The 25,332-nt window shown below is 37.0% G+C and overlaps 1 protein-coding gene across 1 annotated transcript; it reads left to right on the top strand.

The window, feature by feature from the left end:
- superdeath (Suppressor of ER stress-induced death) lies at positions 1 to 24,546 on the top strand. The gene is made up of 14 exons (XM_034974356.2): positions 1 to 133; positions 12,124 to 12,855; positions 13,973 to 14,128; positions 14,540 to 14,839; positions 15,686 to 15,869; positions 16,487 to 16,643; positions 17,028 to 17,287; positions 17,899 to 18,100; positions 18,563 to 18,843; positions 19,817 to 20,016; positions 20,609 to 20,776; positions 21,215 to 21,358; positions 22,045 to 22,123; positions 22,581 to 24,546. The coding sequence occupies exons 2-14, from the start codon at positions 12,143 to 12,145 to the stop codon at positions 22,743 to 22,745; spliced, it is 3,009 nt and encodes a 1,002-aa protein (XP_034830247.1). The 5' UTR covers positions 1 to 133; positions 12,124 to 12,142; the 3' UTR covers positions 22,746 to 24,546.
- The last annotated feature ends 786 nt before the right edge of the window (positions 24,547 to 25,332 follow it).

Genomic DNA, 25,332 nt, shown 5'->3' with positions numbered 1-25,332 from the left:
ATACCAACCACGACGCGGCACGGATGTCTGTGAGTATCAGACAAATTCCCGCCACACGAAAAGAAAATTAAATCTCAAACGGACGAAATCACGAAAACTCAGCCAAAGAAAACAATGGATGTCGTGTTCAAAGGTAATTTTCTTGCATTTTTTTTTATTATCACATAAGACATAATCTGTTGCGAGATGTAAACAACTCAACATAGCTTGGGAAAATGTATGGCGCGCTTTCTGTGTTTTTCTTAAAGCCGGTCTACACTTGGTTGGACGATTTGGTTACTTTGGAAAAGCGATCGTGTCATCATCATCATCATGATCAACCCATCGCCGGCTCACTACAGAGCACGGGTCTCCTCTCAGAGTGAGAAGGGGTTTGGCCGTAGTCTACCACGCTTGCCAAGTGCACACACCTTTGAGAACATTATGGAGAACTCTCAGGCATGCAGGTTTCCTCACGATGTTTTCCTTCACCGTTAAAGCAAGTGATATTTAATTACTTAAAACGCACATAACTCTGAAAAGTTAGAGGTGCGTGCCCGGGATCAAACCCCCGACCTCGGATCAGGAGGCGGACGTCCTAACCACTAGGCTATCACAGCTGTCACAGCGATCGTGTACGTCTTGAATATTGATAATAATATTATGTTTTATGTTAGTTATGTTATTGATTGATTCAGCTATTATTTTTATTTCTTCATTTTATTAAAAGCAATATGATGTTAGTCTCAAGCAGATGTTAATATTTTTTGATAAATCAATGTTAGACGTCGATTTAAACAAATTTATAGACGCCGCAGCCCACGACATGTCTTGACCAAGTCGTTGCATAATTTATTAATAATCACAAATTACTATCCAGACTTTGTCTTGTATGAAAATATTAATCAAAATAATACCAAAACGTAAGTTTTTACAATATAAACTTGCCTATCTTGCGATAAAAATATCAGGTCCTAAGTATTGAAATTATTATTGTTGAAAAGGCTGCAGCGTTTTCATCAAAACATGTTGAAATTGTTCAAAATATTTTTGTCATTTGTTTTGGTTAAAACTGTTATTAATTACTTAAGATATGAATTTGTCTTGCAGACATTTTGTACTTATTACATACTTAATTCAATTTCGAAAATGATACAAAATCCTCCTTCAAGAACTTGCTTTGGAGATCCTTTCGTTTTTTAAATCTCATACTTTTGGTAGAAAATTTTGAAATTTGACTTTCTTTTGAAATTAAGTAATTGGAAAATTGAATAAAAATAATGAAATACTACAGTGTAGATCTAGCGCAACATTCGACCGTGGATTCATGATTGCGGTTGTAAGTTCAATTTGTTTGAGCTCGCGTTTTTCTTCTTCGTTTGTTTATTTTATAACAATAAACTTTTATACACTTTTCGCTTTGAGATTTTCAAGACGTTTAGTTACATTTTCTAGTTGCGCATTTTAAGATGACTTTATTGCCCTTCTATTTAAAGAACCCCCGACACGGACAGGATTTTGCTGTGGGCTTCTCAGACCTATGGTTTTAAGTTGAAAATGGTTACTAAGTATCACTGAAGTTTAAATAAGTTATGTGCCACTATATTTTTGTTATGTACATAATGTTTTACTTTTATGTTTCTTTTATGATTTTACAATAAATCATATTTTAAACCATTTCAACAATCATCGATAAAAAAAACTCCAAATCAAACTTAAATTACCCGTTCCTAGGCCCTTTTACAGGCTTTAATATATTTTATTGAACAAGACTCAGAAAGCAGATTCTACTACTAGTGAGTGTTACAAATTAATAAATTATGAGGTACGTTATGTTCTATCAGCTAAATGCAGAGCCCATTGCTTCCCTAAAGACTTAAAAATTGAAATCTTCCAACCCATTGCTAACACTCGCAAAGCGCTTGTTACTATGAGGCTTAACTTAATATTATTTAGGTCAACTAAGAAATATTCTATGCTAGCAAAGCGGCTGAGAAATATCGTTACTTTACTGGTTTAAACCATAAGTGCAAAGCCCGTAATAAATTACTGCATCGAAAAATAGCGGTATTACAATCTCGTCCAAACTGTCACCCCCTAATAAAACGTTACGTTTTAATTCTGAACGAAGCGCGACAATGTGAGGACTGGTTCTTCTTTATTGCCTCAGTATAATAATACTGAACTTTGGTTGCGCCGGACCCTTTGTATTCCTCACGTTTTGTAAGGGGAGTGGAGTAGAAGCCCTTTAGCTACAATCACCATGAATTTGGGTAAACAGGTTAGGACAGAGTAAAATTAATACCACAAAGCTTATTTCAAACTATGAGATATTATAGTCCGGCCAATATTGGCGTTTCAATTTTTTTCATTTCATTTTTCAAAAACATTTGTAAAAAAAATTCACTCTTAGAAATTATGGCACATAAATCAGCTTCGCTTAATTTGACATCAGATTTTCGCATTTGGTTTAGAATTTTTTACAAACTTTAAATCAAAAGTTGGTAAAAGGGTAATTTTAAAGTGATTCGTTATGTTTCTGTGTAATTTTTATAATGCCTAGAGTTACACCCTTTTCCACTTTGAAGTAGCTATTAATCATTTATACATGACTAGCGGCCCGCCCTTCAGCCGCCCGCGGCTTCGTTCGGGCAGTTAATTACATTTTTTTTGAAATAAAATATAGCCGATGTCACTTAGGAATAATGTAGTTTTCTACTGGTAAATGAATTTTCAAAATCGGTTCAGTTACAGAGATTTCGCCTTACAAACAAACTTACAAACTTTATCTCTTTATACTATTAGTATAGATAAGCATTTTGTTGTTTAATAAGATAGCTTCGACCGAAAATTTTATACTGAAAGCTAAAACTGGAATAATCCTGGACTGAAATAACCAATGTATGGTCAACCTATTAATAGTGTAACAATAGGACAACCCGGTGTTCTATGCTGTGATGGGGTCATGCATGGGGGTGCACTGGGCCCCCTTCATTAAAACCTTGATATCGTCCCGATTTATTAGCTATTCTTTTCGGTATCTTATCAATAGGCGTCGAGAGTTATTTATTTGTAGCTTGAGTATATTTTGTTGATTTGTTTAGTTACGAACGTTAGATTGTGCTTTGTGCTTCAGTAGTAGTAAACGAGTTCATCTTCTTTCTATCGAAAAAAATGTACCATTTAAGAAACATCCGCCATTGTTTTTAGCAATTAGCAAGGCTACGGAACCTAACGGAGTCCTATTTTATATTATGTGTTTTGCTGGATCTGAAACGCATTTAAACAGTTTTTGCAATTTTATCTAAAGTATTAACTATATTAATTAATACTGTTTTTTGTATTTTACTATACTTTTCTTGATCAAGACATTGATTAGGTTCCGTCCACAGCCTGTTTAGATATAATACACTCGGCGTTAACTTTCTGAGCAGTATCAATAGGTAATAGATTTGGTATGTTACTATTAGTGGTATCTCCAGATCAAACTACATAATATTATGTTGGCAGCGTTATATAAGACGTAGTAGGTATGACATACACAATGGCTTGTTCAATATGCGATTGTTGAGACGGGCTCATTGAATCGCAAATTTCGATCACTCCGACCCGCTGCCTTACTAGTTACGTGTTGTCCTTCGCTTCGACTTCACTGGTGCCTGTGAACGAGCATAATATTTATAATTATAAAAGGAAAAAAAGGTGACTGACTGACTATCAACGCATAGCTCGAAACACTGGACGGATCGAGCTGAAATTTGACTTGCAGGTAGCTATTATGACGTAGGCATCTGCAAAGAAGGATTTTTGAAAATTCAATTCTTAAAGGGGTAAAATAGGGGTTTAAAATTCGTGTAGTTCACGCGGATGAAGTCGCGGGCATAAGCTATACAATATACATAAAGCTAAGCAGCTGAAATCACACTTAAATTTTTTACGGGCACACGTGTTATAGCTCTGTGAATGTTTATTATTGCGTACCCTAAACTGGTCTAATTCCGTAACCTTTTCTGCGTTAAGAATTTTTGCGTCTTTGAACTTGTTTGCTAATACCACAGTTCATGACAGTAAAAAGAACTTCTAACAAAACGTCACTGGCAGGCGTCAAATGTTACAGGGATCTGATGCCCGCAACTTCGTACGCGTCGATTTAAAAATCCCGTGGGAACTCTTTGATTTTCCGGGATAAAAAGTAGCCTATGTCACTCTCCAGGTCTTAATACCCTATCAAATCATCTACATATAAATAACTATCATCCTATACCCATGCAAAAAACCACGTCGATCCGTTGCTCCGTTGCGACGTGATTGAAGGACAAACCAACAAACAAACACACTTTCGCATTTATAATATGGGTAGTGATATCTACCTAGGATTGATAAAGCTGATAGGAAAACATTCCAAAATGTAGTCTCCACAAAATCATCTAGCAAAATACTAGGGGTATAAATAATCGGGGTAGTGATAAGTATATTGCAGGAGTATTAAAGTATAGTAAAACGAGAAAAACATTGAATAGATTCGCAAAGCAAAATAAGCCATACTTGCAGTGTTCTAATTAAACTGACCTGACATTGCCTACTTGGTGAAGGCAAGCTAGGCAACTTGTATGCACAAATATGCACATTTATGCGTTACTGATGTGATCTAATGTATGACTTCAAGCCATTGACTTATATATTACTTCGTATGGACAGGGCCATTGAACAAACAAAATGGCACCGACTCATTAGTGCTACTAGCACCAATGAGTCGCAACCTCAGTGACGACTGGATTTCAAACGGGTCGTTCATTAGTATCTAAGAGGTGGCGCTGATTTATTTGGTTCCAAAACCGTGCAAATTTTTGTTCATATCTTGTCATTTATATCGATGCTTCAAGCTATATAAAAGCCTTCGGTTAAATATCTAGATTGTTCAATCCCCATCGCTTAGATTAGTATTATTTCGTTTAGTTTTAGTATTTAATTTGAGCATTTAGATGTATTGATTTAAAATTTACCGGCAGATCAATAGATGTACAGTTCTTGCATTTCACGAGGGCCAGTGTCTCATGCTTGTGTGTAAGTCGTATCGGTATAAGTAAGATACACTACATGTGTGCGTTTGCGAGCGCTTGTTCGCGACTGATTGGTCCGACATGCACGCACACTTACGCAATGTCCGTGTATACGACGTAACCACAAGTAAAGTTCACTCGCCGTCGTGAATTGCAAGAACTATACTAGAAATTGTTAGAACTTTTCGATTTCTGGTTGATCAGTACCCAGAGATTATAAATGCGAAAGTGTTTGTTTGTTGGTTTGTCCTTCATTCACTTCGCAATGAAGCAACAGATCGACGTATATATAATATATAATATAATATATACAATATGTTAACACGCGTCCTTCGGGACATGTGCGCTAATGCGATGTGGGCTATGGATTCCCACACCAAATGCTTATTACTCCTAAATCCTGAATTATTTAGGTTTTCATGTTATTTTGCTTACTTACTACTATTTTATATTATACTAGCTGATGCCCGCGACTTCGTACGCATGGATTTAGATATTTCACCCCCTTAGGGGTTGAATTTTCAAAAATCCTTTCTTATCCTACGTCATAATAGCTATCTGCATGCAAAATTTCAGCCCGATCCGTCCAATAGTTTGAGCTGTGCGTTAATAGATCAGTCAGTCAGTCAGTCAGACAGTCAGTCAATCAGTCAGTCAGCCACCTTTTCCTTTTGTATATTTAAGACTAGCCCGCGATTTCGTAAAGTTTCATCAAAATCGGGTAAACTGTTGCATCGTGAAAAGCCAGCAGACAGACAGACGCACCTTATTAAGTACCTACCTATGGAATAAGTAGGGATCTATAGATATTTAGGAGTAATATATTTGTCCATTTATAGGGCATATTAAAAGCAAGTTTAGCGTCAATCGTGCTCTATCTACGACTGATACTTTGGACGCGACGGTATATTTTTAATTTAGTGCTTTCGAGTTTTGAGTAGTCTCTTCAAGGGCGTCTGTTTGTTGTGTTCAATTTATTTATACCGTTTTGTATCTTTTTAACATTAACTAGCTGACCCGTCCCGGCTTCGCTCGGGTGGAATTTAGAAAATCAAGGTGGAGTCGAATTTCTAAAAATCTTGGAACACGTAGTTATTTCTTTATTTGTGACTGAAAATCCAAATACCAATTTTCATGCAAATAACTTGAAAAATGACGGACTTTCATATGAACTTTCATCCCCTATTGAACCCCCTTGGTAGTAGAATTTTTAAAAATCATGAAATACGTATTTTTTTATTTTTAACCTAAAGCTTAAGTACCAATTTTCATCAATGTAAGTTCAAAAATGACGGACTTTCATACAAACTTCCATCCCCCATTTAACCCACTTAGGGGTGGAATTTCAAAAAATCCTTTCTTATTGGATCCCTACTCTTTACAAAGAACACACCCTCAAAGTTTCATGTCTCTAGGACCAGCGGTTTAGGCTGTGCGTTGATATATATAATTATGTCAGTCAGTCAGTCAGTCAGTCAGGACTTTGAATTTTATATATATAGATTTATACTGTTTTGTATCTTTTTAACATTAATAAATGCTTTTTTCTACGACATCTTACTTACATTGTTTCTTCCTGTATTTTGCGAGATGATTTTGTGGAGATTTGTGTAGGTAGACAAATGTTTTCCTTTCAGCTTTGTTAGTCCTAGGTAGGTATCACTACCCATGTTATCACTAGCCATATTATAAATTTGTGTGTTTGTTTGTCGGTTTGTCCTTCAATCAAGTCGCAACGGAGCGACGGACGGATCGACGTGATTTTTTACGTGGGAATATTTTAAGTCTGGAGAGTGACATAGGCTACTTTTTATCCCGGAAAATCAAAGAGTTCCCACGGGATTTTTAAAAATCCAAATCTACGCGTACAAGTCGCGGGCATCAGCTAGTAAATAACAATAAGTAGGTAGTTAAATTCCAGATAAGGAAGGCGTCGTGGCGTCGTCCAGTTTAGACTTATTATGATAAAACTCGAAAATGGCTAACATTTGTCGGTTCAGCTCCTTGGGTTTAATTTTGTCTCTAGGCCGAGGAATTAAAGAATTGAGAGTTTCCGGATGACAAGATACAAGTGAGAAGAGCTTTTACAATTTACACATAACACAAGCTGTAGCGCGTCAGGAAATCATCATCATCATAACCAACCCATCACCGGCTGAGATGGATTTTGGCCATAGTCTGGCCATGTGCGGATTGGTAGACTTTACACACCTTTGAGAACATTATGGAGAACTCTCAGGCATGCAGGTTTCCTCACGATGTTTTCCTTTACCGTTAAAGCAAGTGATATTTAATTAATAAAAACGCACATAACTCTGAAAAGTTAGAGGTGCGTGCCCGGGATCGAACCCCCGACCTCCGATTAGAAGGCGGACGTCCTAACCACTAGGCTATCACAGCGTCAGGAAATGATGTCCTTGAAAGATCTCATTTCCTGTTATATAGTTACCTAGCTAGCTGGTTCTCGGCCTGAGGCACTTCCTTCGCGGAGTCTTATGACTTCCTAATTAACACCACGTGACGCGATGAACCATTGTTCTGCTAAGAGCCCACCCAGTTAAGTGTGGCGAACATAGACCTGCATTATGGGGTTTTGTAAAGCCACGATAGGGCACGTATGTCAATGATATCTATCCTTAAAGTATATATCCTGACTCTTTCCCCTACAGTTTACAGGCTAACAGTGGGGCCGATTCCTTTGTACACAATCTCTAAACTAAACTAAATTAACAAGTCTAAATCTAGTGCTATCCCTTTCATAATGTTGCTTGCAGAAAGCACTAGATTTAGAGCTATTAATTTAGTTTAGGTTTAAGGTTCGTACGCACCTGAGCGGCGCGGCGCGGCGCTTCAGTCCGACTGCAGAACGCGTCACCTCAGGCCGCTCGACGGTGCCTACCGCACTACAACTTCAGTACGCGGCACCTCGCGTCACTTGCGCGTCACTTTTATACCCGTTCGCGTACGAGCGCGAAGCGCCGCGCCGCGCCGCTGGGTATGTCGCACTAGCGTCACTGCACTGCGCGTCGCTTCGCTGCGCTTCAAAATATTCTCTCCAGCCGTGCCGCGCGGCAACGCGCGGTGAAGCGCTGTGCAGCGCCGCTCTAGTGCGATATGCGCCATACAAAATGATAGAAATGATATTTTGAAGCTCTGTGCCGCGACGTGCAGCTCGCTGAAGCGCCGCGCCGCGCCGCTTAGGTGCGTACGAACCTTTAGAGATTGTGTGAACGAGAATCGGCCCCAGTGGTTCAGTAAACAGGTATAATATGGATAGAATGACGTAGAATTGATGATTATTTTATTAGGTAGGATCCTTTAAATAAAATACATCAAATATATACCCGGCTGTGTTTGTTGGGCTCTTCTCAGACATGGGCGCGTTTGGAACCCTCGTAGCTTTAGTTTTAAGTTTGCGTATACTACACTATATCTTGCAAATCCAACATCTGACCATCAAAAAGAGTAATTTCAATAGCTCAACCGGTATAGGAGTGGACTGAAAACCGAAAGGTCGACGGTTCAAACCCCGCCCGTTGCACTACACAAGCCTGACGCTTAATTGGAGAGGAAAGGGGAATATTAGTCATTTAACATGGCTAATATACTTAAAAAAAAAAAATTAATACCTATTTCGAATAAATCATTTGAATTTGAATTTGAAAAAATTAAACCTGGTCTTTATTTAAAATATCCCAAAATGCTAAATTTTGGACGATGTTTAATTAACCGACTTCCAAAAAGGAGGTCGTTCTCAATTCGGCCCGTTTTATTTTTTTCGTTTTTTTTAATGTATGTATACATCGATTTTTTCCAGGTTTCTGGACCAATTTGCAATTTTTTTTTAGAAACTAAATGATCACTACCGGTAGGTACCTAAGTAGGTAGGTATTTCATTGAATAGCTTGTGGCCTTAGGCTTCTGGGTTTGCAGACCTTTTTTGCATTCAGATGCCGAAATTATCAAAGTATAAATCTCACATGAAGACGTGCCAAGGAGTAAAAATCTACATTTTTATATTTTGTAATCGGCTCAAAAATAAGGTCAAAAATATTGTTTAAAAAGAGTACCTAAGTACCTATCCCAAAAGGAGAAAAATTACTTCGTTTGAATTTATGTTGCTTTAAATTTAAACTCTACTATCGTGTTTAGCCGATAGACCTTGGGGTCCTAAGGTGCTAGAATGGTGACCTCTCGCACTGTTGGAAGACGCAGTGTTGGAAGACCCCCCACTAGGTGGACGGACGACATCAGACGAGTCGCAGGGAGCGAAAGACCGTGGCGTGAGGAAGTCCCCACAAGAGACCTATGTCCAGCAGTGGACGTCTATCGGTTGATGATGATGATGATGATCGTGTTTGCAAGTAAAGCAAAACTAAAAGTGTTTCAAGCTGACGTAAAAAGTTGTGTGAGAAGCGTTCCTGCAATATAAATAACGAAAACAAGTCCGTGAGGTTGTGACCTAATTGACTGCACGTATTAGATAGTTTGCGTTCCAAGGCAAAGCAGTAAGCGGATCAAAAGACAAAAGGCATGACAAAAATTGAATGATAGTAATTTAGCTTGGCAAGCACGTGATAAAAAACTGAAACATGCTTTGCATGTTATTATAACATAATATATATTATACATACATATTATTCGATGGCTATGACATGAAAATGCATTGCTTATGCATTTGCATGGTATAGCCATTGAACTGCGCGAAGAAAAGGTCTAAAATGCGGTAAAAGTAGCACATAAAGTCGTAATAGTTAAAGTTGCACAACCCATCTCCGATACTTGTGGATAAATACGCAGATTTTTTCTTTTTAAGCCAGTGTTAAAAATAATGCATAGTTGTAACTGAATAACAAAATGATTCCTATATTCTGAACTCCTAAAGCGCAATTATGCTAAAAGGATCTGTGCGTAGTTCGCTGATATGACATTCACACGCTCAGAGCTTGATACTTGGGCCACACAACAAACGCCCCTGATTACTTTTCCAGATTCCAATCCATAGGAGGCAAAGTAATTACTTTGCTGAACCTCTTTCCCTTGCAAGTTGCAACATAAATACATCGTATATGTTTTGTTAAAGTTGCTTACAACAGGTGAAAATTGATTGTAGAATGGATGCTGGAAGGGTGTTCCAAATCTTAATATTTAATCGTGATAGAGAATTATATTATGCTAGTTTTTTTTAACTTCTTAGATTTAGATTTATTTATTTGCTTTCATGCACATTAATGGTGGGTGCTTAAAGCTAAATATACATGAGACCCTGTCAGGGTATTGCAAATACAATTTGAGGTACAATAAAATGATAAACATTAAAAATACAAATAAAGGGTTAAAATTTAAAATACCTACAATCAGAATATAACTAAACTTATAATTAAATTATCATCCCTCAACTTTTTTTTAGCTTATTTTACAAAAAGTAAAGTACCTACCTACTTAGTTTGATTTTAAAGTATTTAGTTAAGCTTCTGGTTTAGTCCACACAACAAATGCCTTTGATTACTTTCCCAGATTTGGATCGAATACGAAACAGTGATTACTTTGTGGTTTGCGGGAAACCTGCTTCTCTCTGTTTCGTGCAGTTTTATTGGAACTTTTGTCTTTGTACTTTTCAATGATTGGATGCTGCAGGCTGCAGCATTTCCTATTTACATTTTTACAAGAAATGTACAGACGATGTCCAGATTTGCAACTAGCGTGTCGCCCTCAGTCCCTCTCGCTCAAGCAGATTTTCTTACTTGTGAAATGTCATTCCTTTTACACTTCACGTTGTTTGCCAAATACTCACGCACAAATACATTTTGGCAAACAAAAAAAAGTGGCAACGGTGATAAGGACAAAACATAATCATTTTGTCACGTTCTAACAAGAGTTTAAATGCATTTAGCTATCTCGCTCTAATAGTAAGTGTCACAATATGGCTACTTCTAACAGTCCTTGTTCTGAGGTACAGACGAACTGTTTTGTTATATTGTTTTTACCTTTTTACTGAACATTACACTAAGTACTTTCCAAAAAGTTCTATAAGTAGATATCATGACAGTTAATTATTTAAATTAAGAGCCTCAATAGCTCAACGGTTAAGGATCGGACTGAAGTCCGAAAGTTCGCCGGTTCAAACTCCACCCGTTGCACTATTGTCGTACCCACTCCTAGGACAAACTTTTCGCTTAATTGGAGGGGAAAGGGGAATATTAGTCATAATTAACAGGGCTAATATTCTTTTAAAAAAATCAAGCGTTTGTATCGAGCTGTTATGAAATAAGTTCGGTATACTAATTTACTAAAATCAAAAATGACGATAATTTTCTTTTTTGGGGTAGAGTCCATTATTCATCCAGCGGGACATTAACACCCTGATAAACTGACTGACTGATATATCGACGTGCAGCTCAAACCAGTGGGTCTAGAAGCTGAGGCCGGTCGCTCCGGTAGTCTATCATTAACCGACTTCAAAAAAGGAGGAGGTTCTCAATTCGTCGTTTTTTTTTTAAATAATTATTTATCGACCATAGGGATCAATTAAAAGGTCGATGAACTTGTACGTGAGTCAGCAACGTGATCAAAGATGCAACGCGCTCAGTTCGAGAGATGTCCCTTGGACACCTGAATGGGTTGTGTACCTACTTATAATTAATAGTATATAACTTGCTTAACAAGCTGTGATAGCCTAGTGGTTAGGACGTCCGCGTTCTAATCGGAGGTCGGGGGTTCGATTCCGGCTACGCAAGTCTAAATTAAAAAAAAAATAGAGATAGCGAGCAAACGTGAAGGCGGCGTACCTGATGTTAAGTGATTACCGCCGCACATGAACATTTGCAGCACCAGAGGAACCGCCGATGCTTTGCCGGCCTTTTAGGAATTTACCTTTTCGGAGTTATGTGCGTTTTAAGTAATTAAAACATATCACTTGCTTTAACGGTGAAGGAAAACATCGTGAGGAACCCTGCATGCCTGAGCACGCATTTGGCCAAAATATAGAGTACAGACTATGACCTAAACCCATTCCATTTCTGAGAGGAAACCCATTCTCAGTAGTGTGCAGGCGATGAGATGATAAAGATGATGTTTGTTTCAGACTCCAGAATGATGCTGTGATGACCCAAGGACGAGAACCGCTGACAATAATGGACGGCAATCTCCAAACAGACTTCTCTACTAAAACGAAGAGAGGTGTCCACCTTTCAAAAAGTCTTACCTTCGTCATTCTCGTCATATTCGCCCTCGCACTCGTCGCCACCGCGTTCATAGTGTACAACTTCGCAGCCTGCCCGAGGACTGACCATTTAGCCAACGTTACCAAATACGAACAATTGTGTGATCAATCTAAGTTATCAGTTATACCTCTAAGTACAGAAAATAGTAAAAGTGTTACATTATTAGAGAGCACTACTAATAAAGCCGAATCGACAAGTGTTAACGAAAACTCTGTAAAAGATGTTCGGCTCCCGAATAACATTAAGCCAGATAGGTACTTCTTGAGGCTTACTCCATATATTTTCGAAGGGAATTTCACATTTGACGGTGAAGTCAGTATTGTTATAACGATCAAAAACACGACCAACTCAGTCACCTTTCATGGTGTAGAGTTAAATTTCCATAAAATTGAGCTGCATAAGAAAGTGGATGGTAAGGAAGTAAAGATTGTAAGAAGAACAGAAGACGTTCCGAGACAGTTTCAGATACTGAGCACAGCGGAGGAACTGATCGCCGGACAACAGTATGTCTTGAACATATCGTATACTGGAATTCTGAATGACGACCTTCATGGGTTCTACAGAAGTTCGTATGAAGAGAAAAAAGACAAAAGGTACGAATTTTATACCAAGTCTAGATGATTCCCACGACTACGTCCGCTTGGATTTAGTTTTCTCGTGGGAACTCTTTGATTTTCCGAGACAAAATTTGCCTATGTTAGTTTCCGGGATACAAGCTACCTTTGTACCAAATGTCATATAAATCGGCTAAACGGATAGGCCTTTAGAATCCCGTGGGAACTCTTAGATTTTCCGAAATAAAAAGTAGCCTATGTCCGTCCCCGGGATGTAAGCTAACTCTGTACCTTTTATCAAAATCGGTTAAACTGTGGGGCCGTGAAAAGCTAGCAGACACCCTTTCGCATTTATAATATGTATTAGTATTTTATTGTACTACCAAACAAACTAAACTACCTTTGTACGGAGTGCGCTAGGGAAACTTCTCTAAAAACTATTTCATGCGGAAATTCGTTCTGTCTCATAAATGGGCTCTCTTAGTATTCCTAATGGGAGGTCAGTATGTCCGTTTACTATGCGTTGCTTGTACCGTGTGAGTGCTTCTGTTCCGCCAATGACCCGCCGGTTCGCATTTAAATGCGAAATTAATTATTTTTATTGCCAGTGAGAATCGTTGTATTGTGTTTAGAGCCAAACTATAGAAGCTTGGATGTGAATAGAAGAAATTATGTTTCATAATCATCACAAAGGAGATGGACAAAAATTGTATGAACGCGTGCCCCAAAATGTACAGAGATGATAATATTATATGTGCCATTTAATGGTAAAAATCTTCTATTTTAAGAACAAAAAGTCGCATGTTATTTTGCAGTTGTGGCATTAATTTTGTGATAGGCATAGTTCAGCCTGGGGAAAATTTTGTCCAACTCGTTTCGTTGTGGAGCCTCCAAATACACATAATTTGAAGGAAAATTCTTGCTGAATTGCGAAACACCCTTTCTTTTTTATAGAATTCTGTAAAAAATTTAAAAATCTTTAAAATAAGTAGTTACTTAAATAGAACTTTGTGTGACTTGGAGAGTGACATAGGCTACTTCTTTTCCTGGAAAAACAAAGACTTCCCACGGGATTTTTGAAAATCTAAATCCACGCGGACTAAGTCGCGTGTATAAGATAGACAGCCAGTTTCATAATATAATGTTCATATTACAGATGGATAGCAGTGACTCAGTTCCAGGCCACGGACGCCCGGCGCGCGTTTCCCTGCTGGGACGAGCCCGCGCTGAAGGCACGGTTCACCATCAGCATTGCCAGACCCAACAACCTCACCTCCGTCTCCAATATGAACATTGTTGCCAAACAGCCACAGTAAGTTGTATACAGATGGATAGCAGTGACTCAGTTCCAGGCCACGGACGCCCGGCGCGCGTTTCCCTGCTGGGACGAGCCCGCGCTGAAGGGACGGTTCACCATCAGCATCGCCAGACCCAATTGTAATTAGTGCTTCAAAAGCGGCCCGATTAAATTACTACCCTTCAAGAGACGTTGTGTATATTTTAATGTAGATAACGGGTACATACCACGGTTAATTTAATGTTTTTATTTGTTGATTTTTCAACCCAATTGCACGTGGTCACGACGGGACTACGGTGCTACGAGAGATGAAGTTCGAGCTGTCATGGGCAGTTGCGAACTACCCTCTTTCTTGTTAAAAACATTGTGATATTTCGAACAGAACTAAAAAACTGTTTTATTAATTAATTTCTATTGCTTTCACAGCGATACACTGCCGGACTACACATGGGACCATTATGCTGAATCTCTACCTATGTCGACATATTTAGTAGCTTTTGTAGTTACTGATTTCGGTTATATGAGTGATAGAAAGAATAACTTCTCAGTTTGGGCGAGAAAGGAAGCCTTGCCATCTGCAGCGTATGCATTGGAAATAGGACCAAAGATTTTGAAGTTCTTGGAAGACTACTATAAGATAAAGTTTCCTTTGCCAAAGATAGATATGGTGGCATTGCCGGATTTCAAGGCTGGAGCTATGGAGAACTGGGGGTTACTGACTTTTAGGTGAGATGTGTTACACATTCTCTCCTTATCTACTTGTACACATAATCTGCATCTACTTTGCATGCCACTGATCTACTGTTTAGAAAAAATTCGGTTTGGCAATCGATTTCTTAATTTAGATCATTTTCTGCAATAACTATATGAATTTGGTACCCACGTCAACTTTTAGCCTTGTTTTGAGAGGTCGATCAATCCTAATTTTGATTTATCGAAACTTTCGTGGACCATACTCTGCCTTTTACTTATTGTTTACTAGCTTAAGAATTATGATATGAATTAAGATATTATTAGCTTATGAATAAATTTATTATATTATTATTATTAACATGCTCACGATTTCATCCGTGTGGACTACACAAATTTCAAACCTCTATTTTACACCCTTAGATGATATCTACGTCTTACCTAACAGCTTTCTGCCTGCCAAATTTCATCACGATCCGTTCAATAGTTTGAGCTGTGCTATCAATAATATATAAGTAAACCAGTTATAAATCAGTCAGTTAGTTAGTCTGTCAGCAAGTCAGTCAGTCACTTTTCCTTTTATATGCATAGAGGAAGAAGATAACACTTGTCTCACCGCCGACGAGGAAGCGACAAGCTATCGACTATTTTCTCGCTCAAGAAACGTACGAAAATAGTACAATCGATGTACCGTGTCAATGCAATATTAGTCACCTGTCAAACTCGCACACTCGCTTTTAGCCCAGAGAAAAAAAACTATCTCACACACGCACTCTCTTCTCGTTGCTCGCAGTAATCGTCTGTGGCCAACAAGTGCCATATAGCCTATTTTAATTTAATAAAGGAAATTATAATCTCAATTTTTGAAAATTTGTCTTTCAGAGAAATAGCCATGCTGTACGATACCGGTTTATCTCCAACCACTGCTAAGGCTCGAGTGGCTTCTGTGGTAGCTCATGAGATCGCGCACCAGTGGTTCGGAAACTTGGTCACACCGGCTTGGTGGTCCGACATTTGGCTGAACGAAGGTTTCGCCAGCTACGTTGAATACGTTGCTGTTGATGCGGTAAGGAAAGTTCTCAGCATAGCGATTGTGTATAACAAAATGTTTGTAATCAACGATGCGGTAAGGAATAAGATATTGGACTGTAGTAATAAAATGATGTGGTTTTCTGTGTTGTTGTGTAGTTTATGTGACTAGAATTCATTGTTGATTTAAAAAAAAACATGATTTTTATTTATTTTTAACATGAACGTCATGAAGGTGAATTCTAGCCCCATAAACTGCCGCCATACAAAAAATCAGGTCATTTTATTTCTACAGTCCAAGACCGTGTTAGGAGAATAACTTTAGAGTGAGGACGATTTCCGTATTGCCTTGTGAAAGTGAAAATAATCTGATTACACCAGCTGCATCACGAATCATCATCTTTCCATCTCTGTCTTCTACGCTTTTCACTTTATGTACTTATCGTCCTGATTATTACCTTAACGAACTTTTTGCTAATAAATAAATCGCTAATTGTTTGCCTTAAACCGGCAACCCTTTGCGAAAGTCAAACTGCAATTTGCTCCAATCAGCCCGTTGAATGTGGGCAGTTATAACCAGGGCCTAGAAGTGCAGAAGATTTAAACCAATTTTGGTACATTTCATGTCTCATTTGGTACCTGTATACATTTCAGGTTGAGAAAAGTTGGAAATTAATGGAAGTCTTCGTCCTTAACGAAGTACAAAGCGTTTTCAAACTGGACGCCTTAACGTCGTCTCATCAAATATCGGTAGAAGTCGGAAACCCTGAGGAAATAGGAGCGATTTTTGATAAAATATCATATGGAAAAGGTAATTAAGAAATGAGAATTGACTATATTATTTCAGGTCATTACCCTCGATGTCATAAACAGATGTTTTAAAATAAAAGAAAGGTTCAAAATGCCACATACCTACTCGTTAAAATCAATGTTTATTGACACAACAGGCGAAAAAATTGCTCAAAAATATTTAATAATGGTCAACAAACTTGGACTATAGAATAGAATACTGCAGCAGAATAAACTTACTTTTATACTTACATATTATTATAGAACCATTTCCTCCCTAACTGCCCCGACATGATTTTTAAGAACTCAAAATCGTACCTATGCATGACTAAAATTTTCAAGGACTGTGTCTTGAATATTCAAAACCTTCATAGTGACTAATTATATCCTAATGGTGTTTCTTAAGGTTCAGCAATCCTGCGGATGATGAACCACTTCCTAACCGATGACGTCTTTAACGCTGGTATCACTGATTATCTCAACGCCAAGAAGTTCGGAGACGCGGAACAGAGGGATCTATGGAGTGCCCTCACGAATGCAGCGAGAGAAAGGAAAGCATTCGATGCGGATGTTGGCGTAGTCATGGACTCTTGGACTTTGCAAACTGGCTTTCCCGTTTTGACTATCACGAGGGATTACAAAAATGGAACGATTACTTTAAATCAGGTAATTCTTTTATTAATAGGGTATTTTGCCCTTTTTTGAAAAGTGTATTAATTTGATCCTAAACTACCAAAAAATTTACTTAATCGATTAGTGCAATTAAAATGCATTTCAAATTTCGCCGCGAAAACGCTACCCGCCATCTTTTTAGGTTCTTGAGCTGCTGTGCTGTCATAACGTCACACGGATTGGTAATCAACGGTGTTTTCTTGGTGAAATACATTACAACTACAATCCATGTGACGTCACCGTCGGAATTAACATGGCGGCTACGGTATCATGCGTTTGGATATTTGTAGAACAGATAAAAAAGTGAAATCTTTAAAATGAATTATAAAATTCATTATAATAGGTATAAGTAATTTTATAAACTGAAATTAACATTTTTTGATTGGTAATGGCTAATACTATACTTTTATAAATTTTAAGATTTTTCTCGCTTGGTATTCTGCAGTCAAGATAGTTCTTCAATATTCAATACTCGTAGAATAACTTGATTTTAGTTTTATTAGATGAAATCCCTACAATAGACTTATTTCCAGCTGCAGTGGACGTCTATCAGTTGATGATAATGATGATGATGACATGAAATCCATACCTACTATTATTTGCAGGAAAGATTCGTCTTAATAAACAACACACTAAATGGAAACAATTCTTCAGTTTGGTGGATTCCTGTCTCTTATACGACCGCTTCAGAAAAAGACTTCGCATCGACCCGACCTAAGTTATGGTTGAGAGGAGAGAGGTCCATAGTTGTTGATAATATAACTGTCGGTGAAAATGATTGGCTGATTGGAAACATACAGCAAACAGGTTAGAGTAACTTTAAAACGTTAGCATCCAACCAACTTTTTTTTTAAATTTTAAGTAAGGTTATATTGCAGGATCTTTTGAAACATAAAGTTTCTGAACATAAAACGACTTTATCTTTGCGACTTAGCTTTTCACTAGGTATTACCACCTACTAGAAAAAGTATCTTTTCTTATAAATACCATAAACAGCTAGGAAGATCGCAATATTTTGGAAAGTACCTACTTAACACATTATTTTATAATTTTTCCTTTATTCATTTGCACATCATTTGCATAATATTTTTTGTGATTTTACCACAAATTGCAAATATCACAAATTTTCTTCTTTTAGAATGACTAGGTTTCGCCTACGATACTAGTAAAACTCTCACAAACCTTTCGACTTGTAAAATCCACGTCTATTAGGTACAATTACTTATTCCATTCCACAAACCTCAGTTCTATTTTTTTGTATTTACACAGGATTTTACCGAATCAACTACGACCAGCGTAATTGGAACTTGCTGATCAAAATTCTAAACGATCGATCACGTTTCCAAGAGATACATCCAATAAACCGAGCTCAAATCATCGACGACGCGATGAATTTGGCTTTATCTGGACGTTTGAACTATAGAACCGCATTGGATATCACAAGTTACCTATCGCATGAGAAGAGTTATGTGCCATGGAAGGCAGGTCTCGTTGCTTTAGGTTATATTGATACCATGCTGTCTAAGGGAGCCTACTATCTAGAATATAAGGTGAGTTATCTGCGGTTAATGTTATGAATATTTGGATCCAATGAATGATGATAATGACTCAATTGACAACCAGTACAGTACGCAGCAGAAAGTGTGAACTGTGAAGTACGATAATAGATGGCGCTACTGGTAGTGAATGATGGTTTAAGGTGGATGACACGGTCTGCCCGTGAAATTCAAATTTAATTTAGTTTTTCGCAATTTGTAAACTAATACGGAAAAGTAGGCTTATGGCATTCAAATTGAGCCCCTAGCAGTATCAAATCTGGATATTTTATTATCACAACTGACTTATAATGGAGTGATTGAGATCTTAATCTGTAATTAGTAATGGTCTATGTCAGCGTAATTAATTGTAATATTATTTATAATTGTTAAGTATTTTTAATATGACTTAGGTACGATTGACACCCAAAGAGTTACTTATCTAACGTTACTTATCTAAAGCGTGTCTAAAACCCAGTACATTCCAGCTCATAATATTTACGATTGATAAAAATTACCGGCATAATATACCTAGATAACTAACAAGATTATTATGATAATAAATAATTAATTATTATCGGTTTAGGATATAAAACCAATGTTATCTAATTGTATCGATTCGGTAGATATAGTACCTAATGATTCCTATTAGGTATTTTGTAACCTGCTGTATAATGATAGAATAGGTCTTTAAGATATTAATATTAACCATATTATAATGGTTAGCGGTAATTATAATGATCTACCTGATGCCCGCGACTTCGTCCGCGTGGAGTTAGGATTTTAAAAATACCGTGGAAACTCTTTGATTTTCCGGGATAAAAAGTAGCCTATGTCACTCTCCAGGTCTTTATCTATACCCATGCAAAAAATCACGGCAATCCGTTGCACCGTTGCGATGTGATTGAAGGACGAACCAACAAACCAACAAACAAATACACTTTCGCATTAATAGCGCAAGCACAAAATAATTTTTCATAACTTTCAGAGATACGTCCTAGGGCTCCTAAGTGATGCAGTTCAAGAGTTAGGGTGGGATATTTCGAGGAACGAAAGCGTCGTGCGCGCGCAGCACCGAGTGGACCTGCTTTCCACCGCCTGTCACCTGCAGCATGCGGAATGCTTGGAGCATGCTGTCCGCATGTACATCAACTGGATGCACGCACCAAACCCTGACGCTTACAACGAGTAAGTGTTTTGTATCATCATCAATCATGATCAATCCATCGCCGGCTCACTGATGCAGAACATGGGTCTCCTCTCAGAGTGAGAAGGGTTTGGCCATAGTCTACTGTGCTGGGCATGTGTAGATTTCATACACCTTTGAGAACATTATGGAGAACTCTCAGGCATGAAGGTTTCCTTACGATGTTTTCCTTCACCGTTAAAGCAAGTGATATTTTATTACTTAAAATGCACATAACTCTGAAAAGTTAGAGGTGCGTGCCTAGGATCGAACCCCCGACCTCCGATTAGAAGGCGGACGTTCTAACCACTAGGCTATCACAGCTTTTTATTATCATAGTTACACGGAATTTTAAAAACCTAAATCCAAGGGAACGAAGTCGGGCTATAAATTCTATAACTTTGTCTTTATTTTTATTATTATTATTTATTTTATTTCAGATATTTCATCCATAATGTGTTAGTAACAGAAGACCTTATCAACTATGTTAGTAACTAAATTAGCATTATTTTTAACTCATTTGCGTATTCCACCATTTTTATCAACATTCCATCGCGTTCAAGGTAAAAAAGTTAACAATAACCCCTTTTTCAGTATACATGCGGATCTTCGCAGTACGGTGTACTGCGTTGGAGTCCAAGCCGGGAACGCCAGGGAGTGGAATTTTGCCTGGGAACGGTTCCTGGCTGTCAGCGTGCCTTCCGAGAGAGAGCTGCTGCTTTCTGTGCTCGGCTGTACCAGGGCCCCATACTTGTTGTATAGGTTAGATATTGTGAATGACAAATTCTAGAATAACAGCGTGAAGTTTTGAGTTTAGGTTGATGTGAAACACAACCCTTATGAGATCATATTTTCACAGTCTGCACGTCTGTCGTGTCTGTCAAGACAAGGGAATCACAATCTATAGGATTCTTTCCGTTGACCTAGAATTATAAAATTTGCACTTGCAGGCAGCAATGTTTTATAACACAAGTAAAGGAAAAAACTGAAAACCGTGAATTTGTGGTTACCTACATCACAAAAAAATAATAATTACTTGGTTAAAATGTGTCTACCAAGGAGGCCTTATCGCTTATAAATTAAATTGTATAAATAAATTATAATAATTGTTATAGACTCGAAAAAAGCGAATACCACTCCTTTAATTTAAAATTAATCACTAAGCAATGTAAAATTATATACTTACTTGCATGTTCACAGATATTTGGATTTATCACTCAGAAACGACAGCGGCATTCGCAAACAAGACACAGTGAGGGTGTTCTCCGCCGTCGCCAGTTCCTCCATCGGAGAGCCGATAGCTTTCAACTTTGTTAGAGCCAACTGGCAGCGGTTAAAGGAATAGTAAGTCTTATTTAAAGATTCCCTCAAGTGTCGGTCGCCCATGTCCGTGGTCCAACGATTTCGGACCATGAATTTGGTCTCAAACTTTATTAAGCGATATTGGCTCTTAGGGCTTTAGTATTACGGTTCTTACGTTTACAAAGACTAACTAGGGGTATCAAATCCAAAAAATACGGTATTTTACCCGGTGTCTTAATTTGGTCCTAAATTATAATAACTAAACTACATACCAAAAATTTATAAAAAAAATATTTTAATAAATAAAATAATTATTATAATTGCAATAAAAATGCATTTAAATGCATGTCTTCTTAGGTGCCTGATGAGCTGTCATGACGTTACATGGATTTATAAGCAACGGTGTTCTTAGTGAATTACATTAAAATTAAAATCCTTGTGACGTCACAGTCAGAACTAATATGGCGGCTACGGTATCATACGTTTTAAATATTTATAGAACAGATAAAAAAGTGAAATCTGTAAAATGAATTATAAAATTATTTTATAAAAACTGAAATTAACATTTTTCGATTGCTTATTGCAAATTCTATCTTGTTTATAATATATTTTTCGATTTTTTCTCGCTTGGTGTAAAATGCCATATTAAATTATTAATGAATTAATATAATATTATACCTAACTGAAAATCTATTGTAACCTAATAATTTGTCAATTTTTTTTTACAGTGTTGGATCTGTTTCTACATTAAATTCGATTCTCAAGGTGGTCACGAGAAGACTAAATCATGTACATGAATATGAAGAGGTAATATTATTTTTTTGTAGAGCTAGTCCACGCAGACCAAGTCGCGAGCATATCGCGACTTCGTCTGCGTGGACTACCTATATCAAATATTTGATAAGAGCAACCGCCGAGTTTTTTGCTGGTTCTTCTCGGTAGGAAAGGCATTCCGAACCAGTGGTAGATGCATCTGACTATTCGAAAGTACTTGTAAAAGTTTATTTGAATAAAAAAGATTGTTATTTTATTTATTTATTTATTTATTTATTTACACAAATTTCAAACCCCTATTTCACCCCCTTACTGGTTGAATTAAAAAAAAATCCTTTCTTAGCGGATGTCTACGTCATCTGCATGCCACAGCCAGATCCGTCCAGTAGTTTGAGCTGTGCGTTGATAAATCAGTCATTCAGCTTTTCCTTTTATATAAAAAAAAATGTTGTGTGCATATACTGTTAAATAATTTTATATCTTTTTTCAGCTTAAAAGATTCGTGGCAGAGTCATGTGGCGACTTAGGCCGACCAGTTCAGCAAGTCCTAGAGAGGACGGCCGCCAACGTACAATGGATGGAAAAGAACTACCAGACCATTGTCGATTGGCTTCTAGCTACAGATAAATCTGCACCTAGAGTTACCGATGCGTGATTGATAAATGAACTATTAATTATCATATATAAGTATAAATAAAACACATAGTTGGCAAAACAATGGATAGCTAAATGTAACTATTGCCATAAAATTCTACTAGTCATATTATCATAACGATTTCCTTACTCTGAGGAAGGTATTAAGGTGGAAACATATCATCGGACTCGGCTAACCGCTGCAACTTCTGTCTATAGCTAGAAACTCGTGTGTTCTAGGTATCTGGATAGTAAAATGTACATTGACTTGTGCAGCCTATCGGGCATAAGAAGCGGACGTTACCATAACGGCGGTAACGCACTCGTTCGATCCGAGTCCGTAAAATACGTTCCTTTTCGTTTTGTATGGTAGCTTATGACATATGACGTAGATATTTTTTATATCCGTATTTTCACGGATTCGGATCAGATGAGTGCGTGATCGCTGTAAGCGCTCTGACGTCTGATAGATACCTCGCAAGCCACGTGCTAAGCGACTGTGCACACCTATCTGTCACGACTGTCAGCCACGGCTTACGGACACTTCCGATGGTGTGTTTCCGCCTTTATAATTATTATGCATAACTGACATTTTTACTCTTTAAGTCAACTGTCATGTCAAAAGTACGGTTCATCTTTGAAATAAGGACCAAAATCGTACTTTTATCATGAAATTTTAGAATGACGAGAATGAATGATAATTATAATCCAAAATTGTACAGCACGTTTGTTGATAAAATAGTCTGATCTAATCTACTCATGTTGAATTGTCGCATGTTTCTATTTATTTTATTTTAAACAAACACCTATAAGTATTTTGCGTTCAAGTTTAAGTACAAATTAAGAGGTCAAGCATATAAAAACTTCAGATTCATTATACCTACTTAATACTTATCGGAGTTTTTATTACATTCAGACATCTTGCATCTAGAATCTTGATGTCTGTGTGTATGAAAACTTAGATTTCACTTACACGATCACGCCAAACGTGAAGGTGGACAGTGATAACAAAAAAAAATAGTTTAATGAATTTCAATAAAATACTTGATCGAAATTTTATATCTAGATTTTAAGCCCCAATTTGTGATTCTATCCTTAACTACATTTTTATGAGTTGACTTCATCATGATCATGATCAACCCATCGCCGGCTCAAAGTTAGAGGTGCGTGCCCGGGATCGAACCCCCGACCTCCGATTAGAAGGCGGACGTCCTAACCAGGCTAAAGCTGGCACTAGTCTGTCGCCTTTTCCTTTTATATATTTAGCTATAATAATTCTCTGAACCATTAAATATTTCATCGATTATGATTGACAGAACTGAATGATGATTTTAGGCTTATTTCGCAGTTTAACGTCATATTATAATAATGAAAATTACGGATACGTACCACAAATAATTCGATGATATTAATTCTCACATTTTGATTTTGATTTTTACAATGCTGACGTGACCACGACTCATGCAACTGGGTCGAAATATCGAATATCGATCAATCAAAATCATCGTATCGTGGTACGTATACGTTATTTACATTAATAGATGAAATATTAACCCGAGATCAAAAATCAAAATCTTAACGTAGTTAATTATTTTTGTTAGTTATAGGTTGTAAGTAATGTAATGTAAGAGAAGTATTTTGATATTCATCTCAATATTACTATTCCTATGAATTAGCTAATAATGTAAATACCTAGTAAAATAATAACTTTCTACAGTAAAAGTAGATAAGTAATAATAATATAATTTATATTAATATTGTAGATCGTAGTTAAATGACGTATTTATATTTCTTTTTTCAAAATACATGAATAGGTATACGTTTTTGAAAATCTTTTATTTCCGTTCTTAAAATCGACCCAATAATAAATAATTCTTCAGGCCAAATTTTAGGAGCGTAGTATGTAGTAATATAATATGAATGATAATAAAATATACCTATCATTGAAGTTACCGTATTAAGATTAAGAATTCTACTTCTGCAATCGTAGATAATATTCGTATCAGTCAATAAAATTATTGATAATCGACAATAATGATTATCCATTATGATAAATAGATAAAGGCTCGATATTACGATTACACGATGAGAAATTAAAAAAATAGAATAATCCAGTTGCCGGGATATCGACTGAAGAAATCGTCGTCGCCTCCGAATACTAAGGTAAGTGCTACAAAAAGTTTTCATGATCTACGCCTACCTAAAATAGGTATACATTTTTATTAGGTTTTTATAAAAGCGTCAAGTCAGACTTCTAAAACACCCGTATAAATGAGGTAGGTATCAATATCGTCGTACCTAGGTACTTACTTACCTATTCGTAATAAACCTGAGTTTTGTTCATACACTGGAGACTTTACCCTAGTTTGTAGTAAAATAAAAAAGCCATTTATGGTAATTTTATTACAAAGATTGAAGGTACGTAATATAAATACCTGATACTAAGGACAGGCTAAGGACACCTTAAAATTTAAATGTTTATAATAATATTTCGTCCTCTTTCTTCTTTAATGTTTATAATAAAGTTTAAAGAAGAAAGAAAACGAAATATTATTAGTTCTTGTAGGTAGTTATAATAGTCAGTCATTATATTTAAAATATTTTGATAA

Source organism: Maniola hyperantus, chromosome 12 (assembly GCF_902806685.2).
Source record: "Maniola hyperantus chromosome 12, iAphHyp1.2, whole genome shotgun sequence".
In the NCBI taxonomy this organism is placed as follows: Eukaryota; Metazoa; Arthropoda; class Insecta; order Lepidoptera; family Nymphalidae; genus Maniola; species Maniola hyperantus.
The sequence above is the reverse complement of the archived record's forward strand: the minus strand, read 5'-3'. Positions and strand labels throughout refer to the sequence as shown.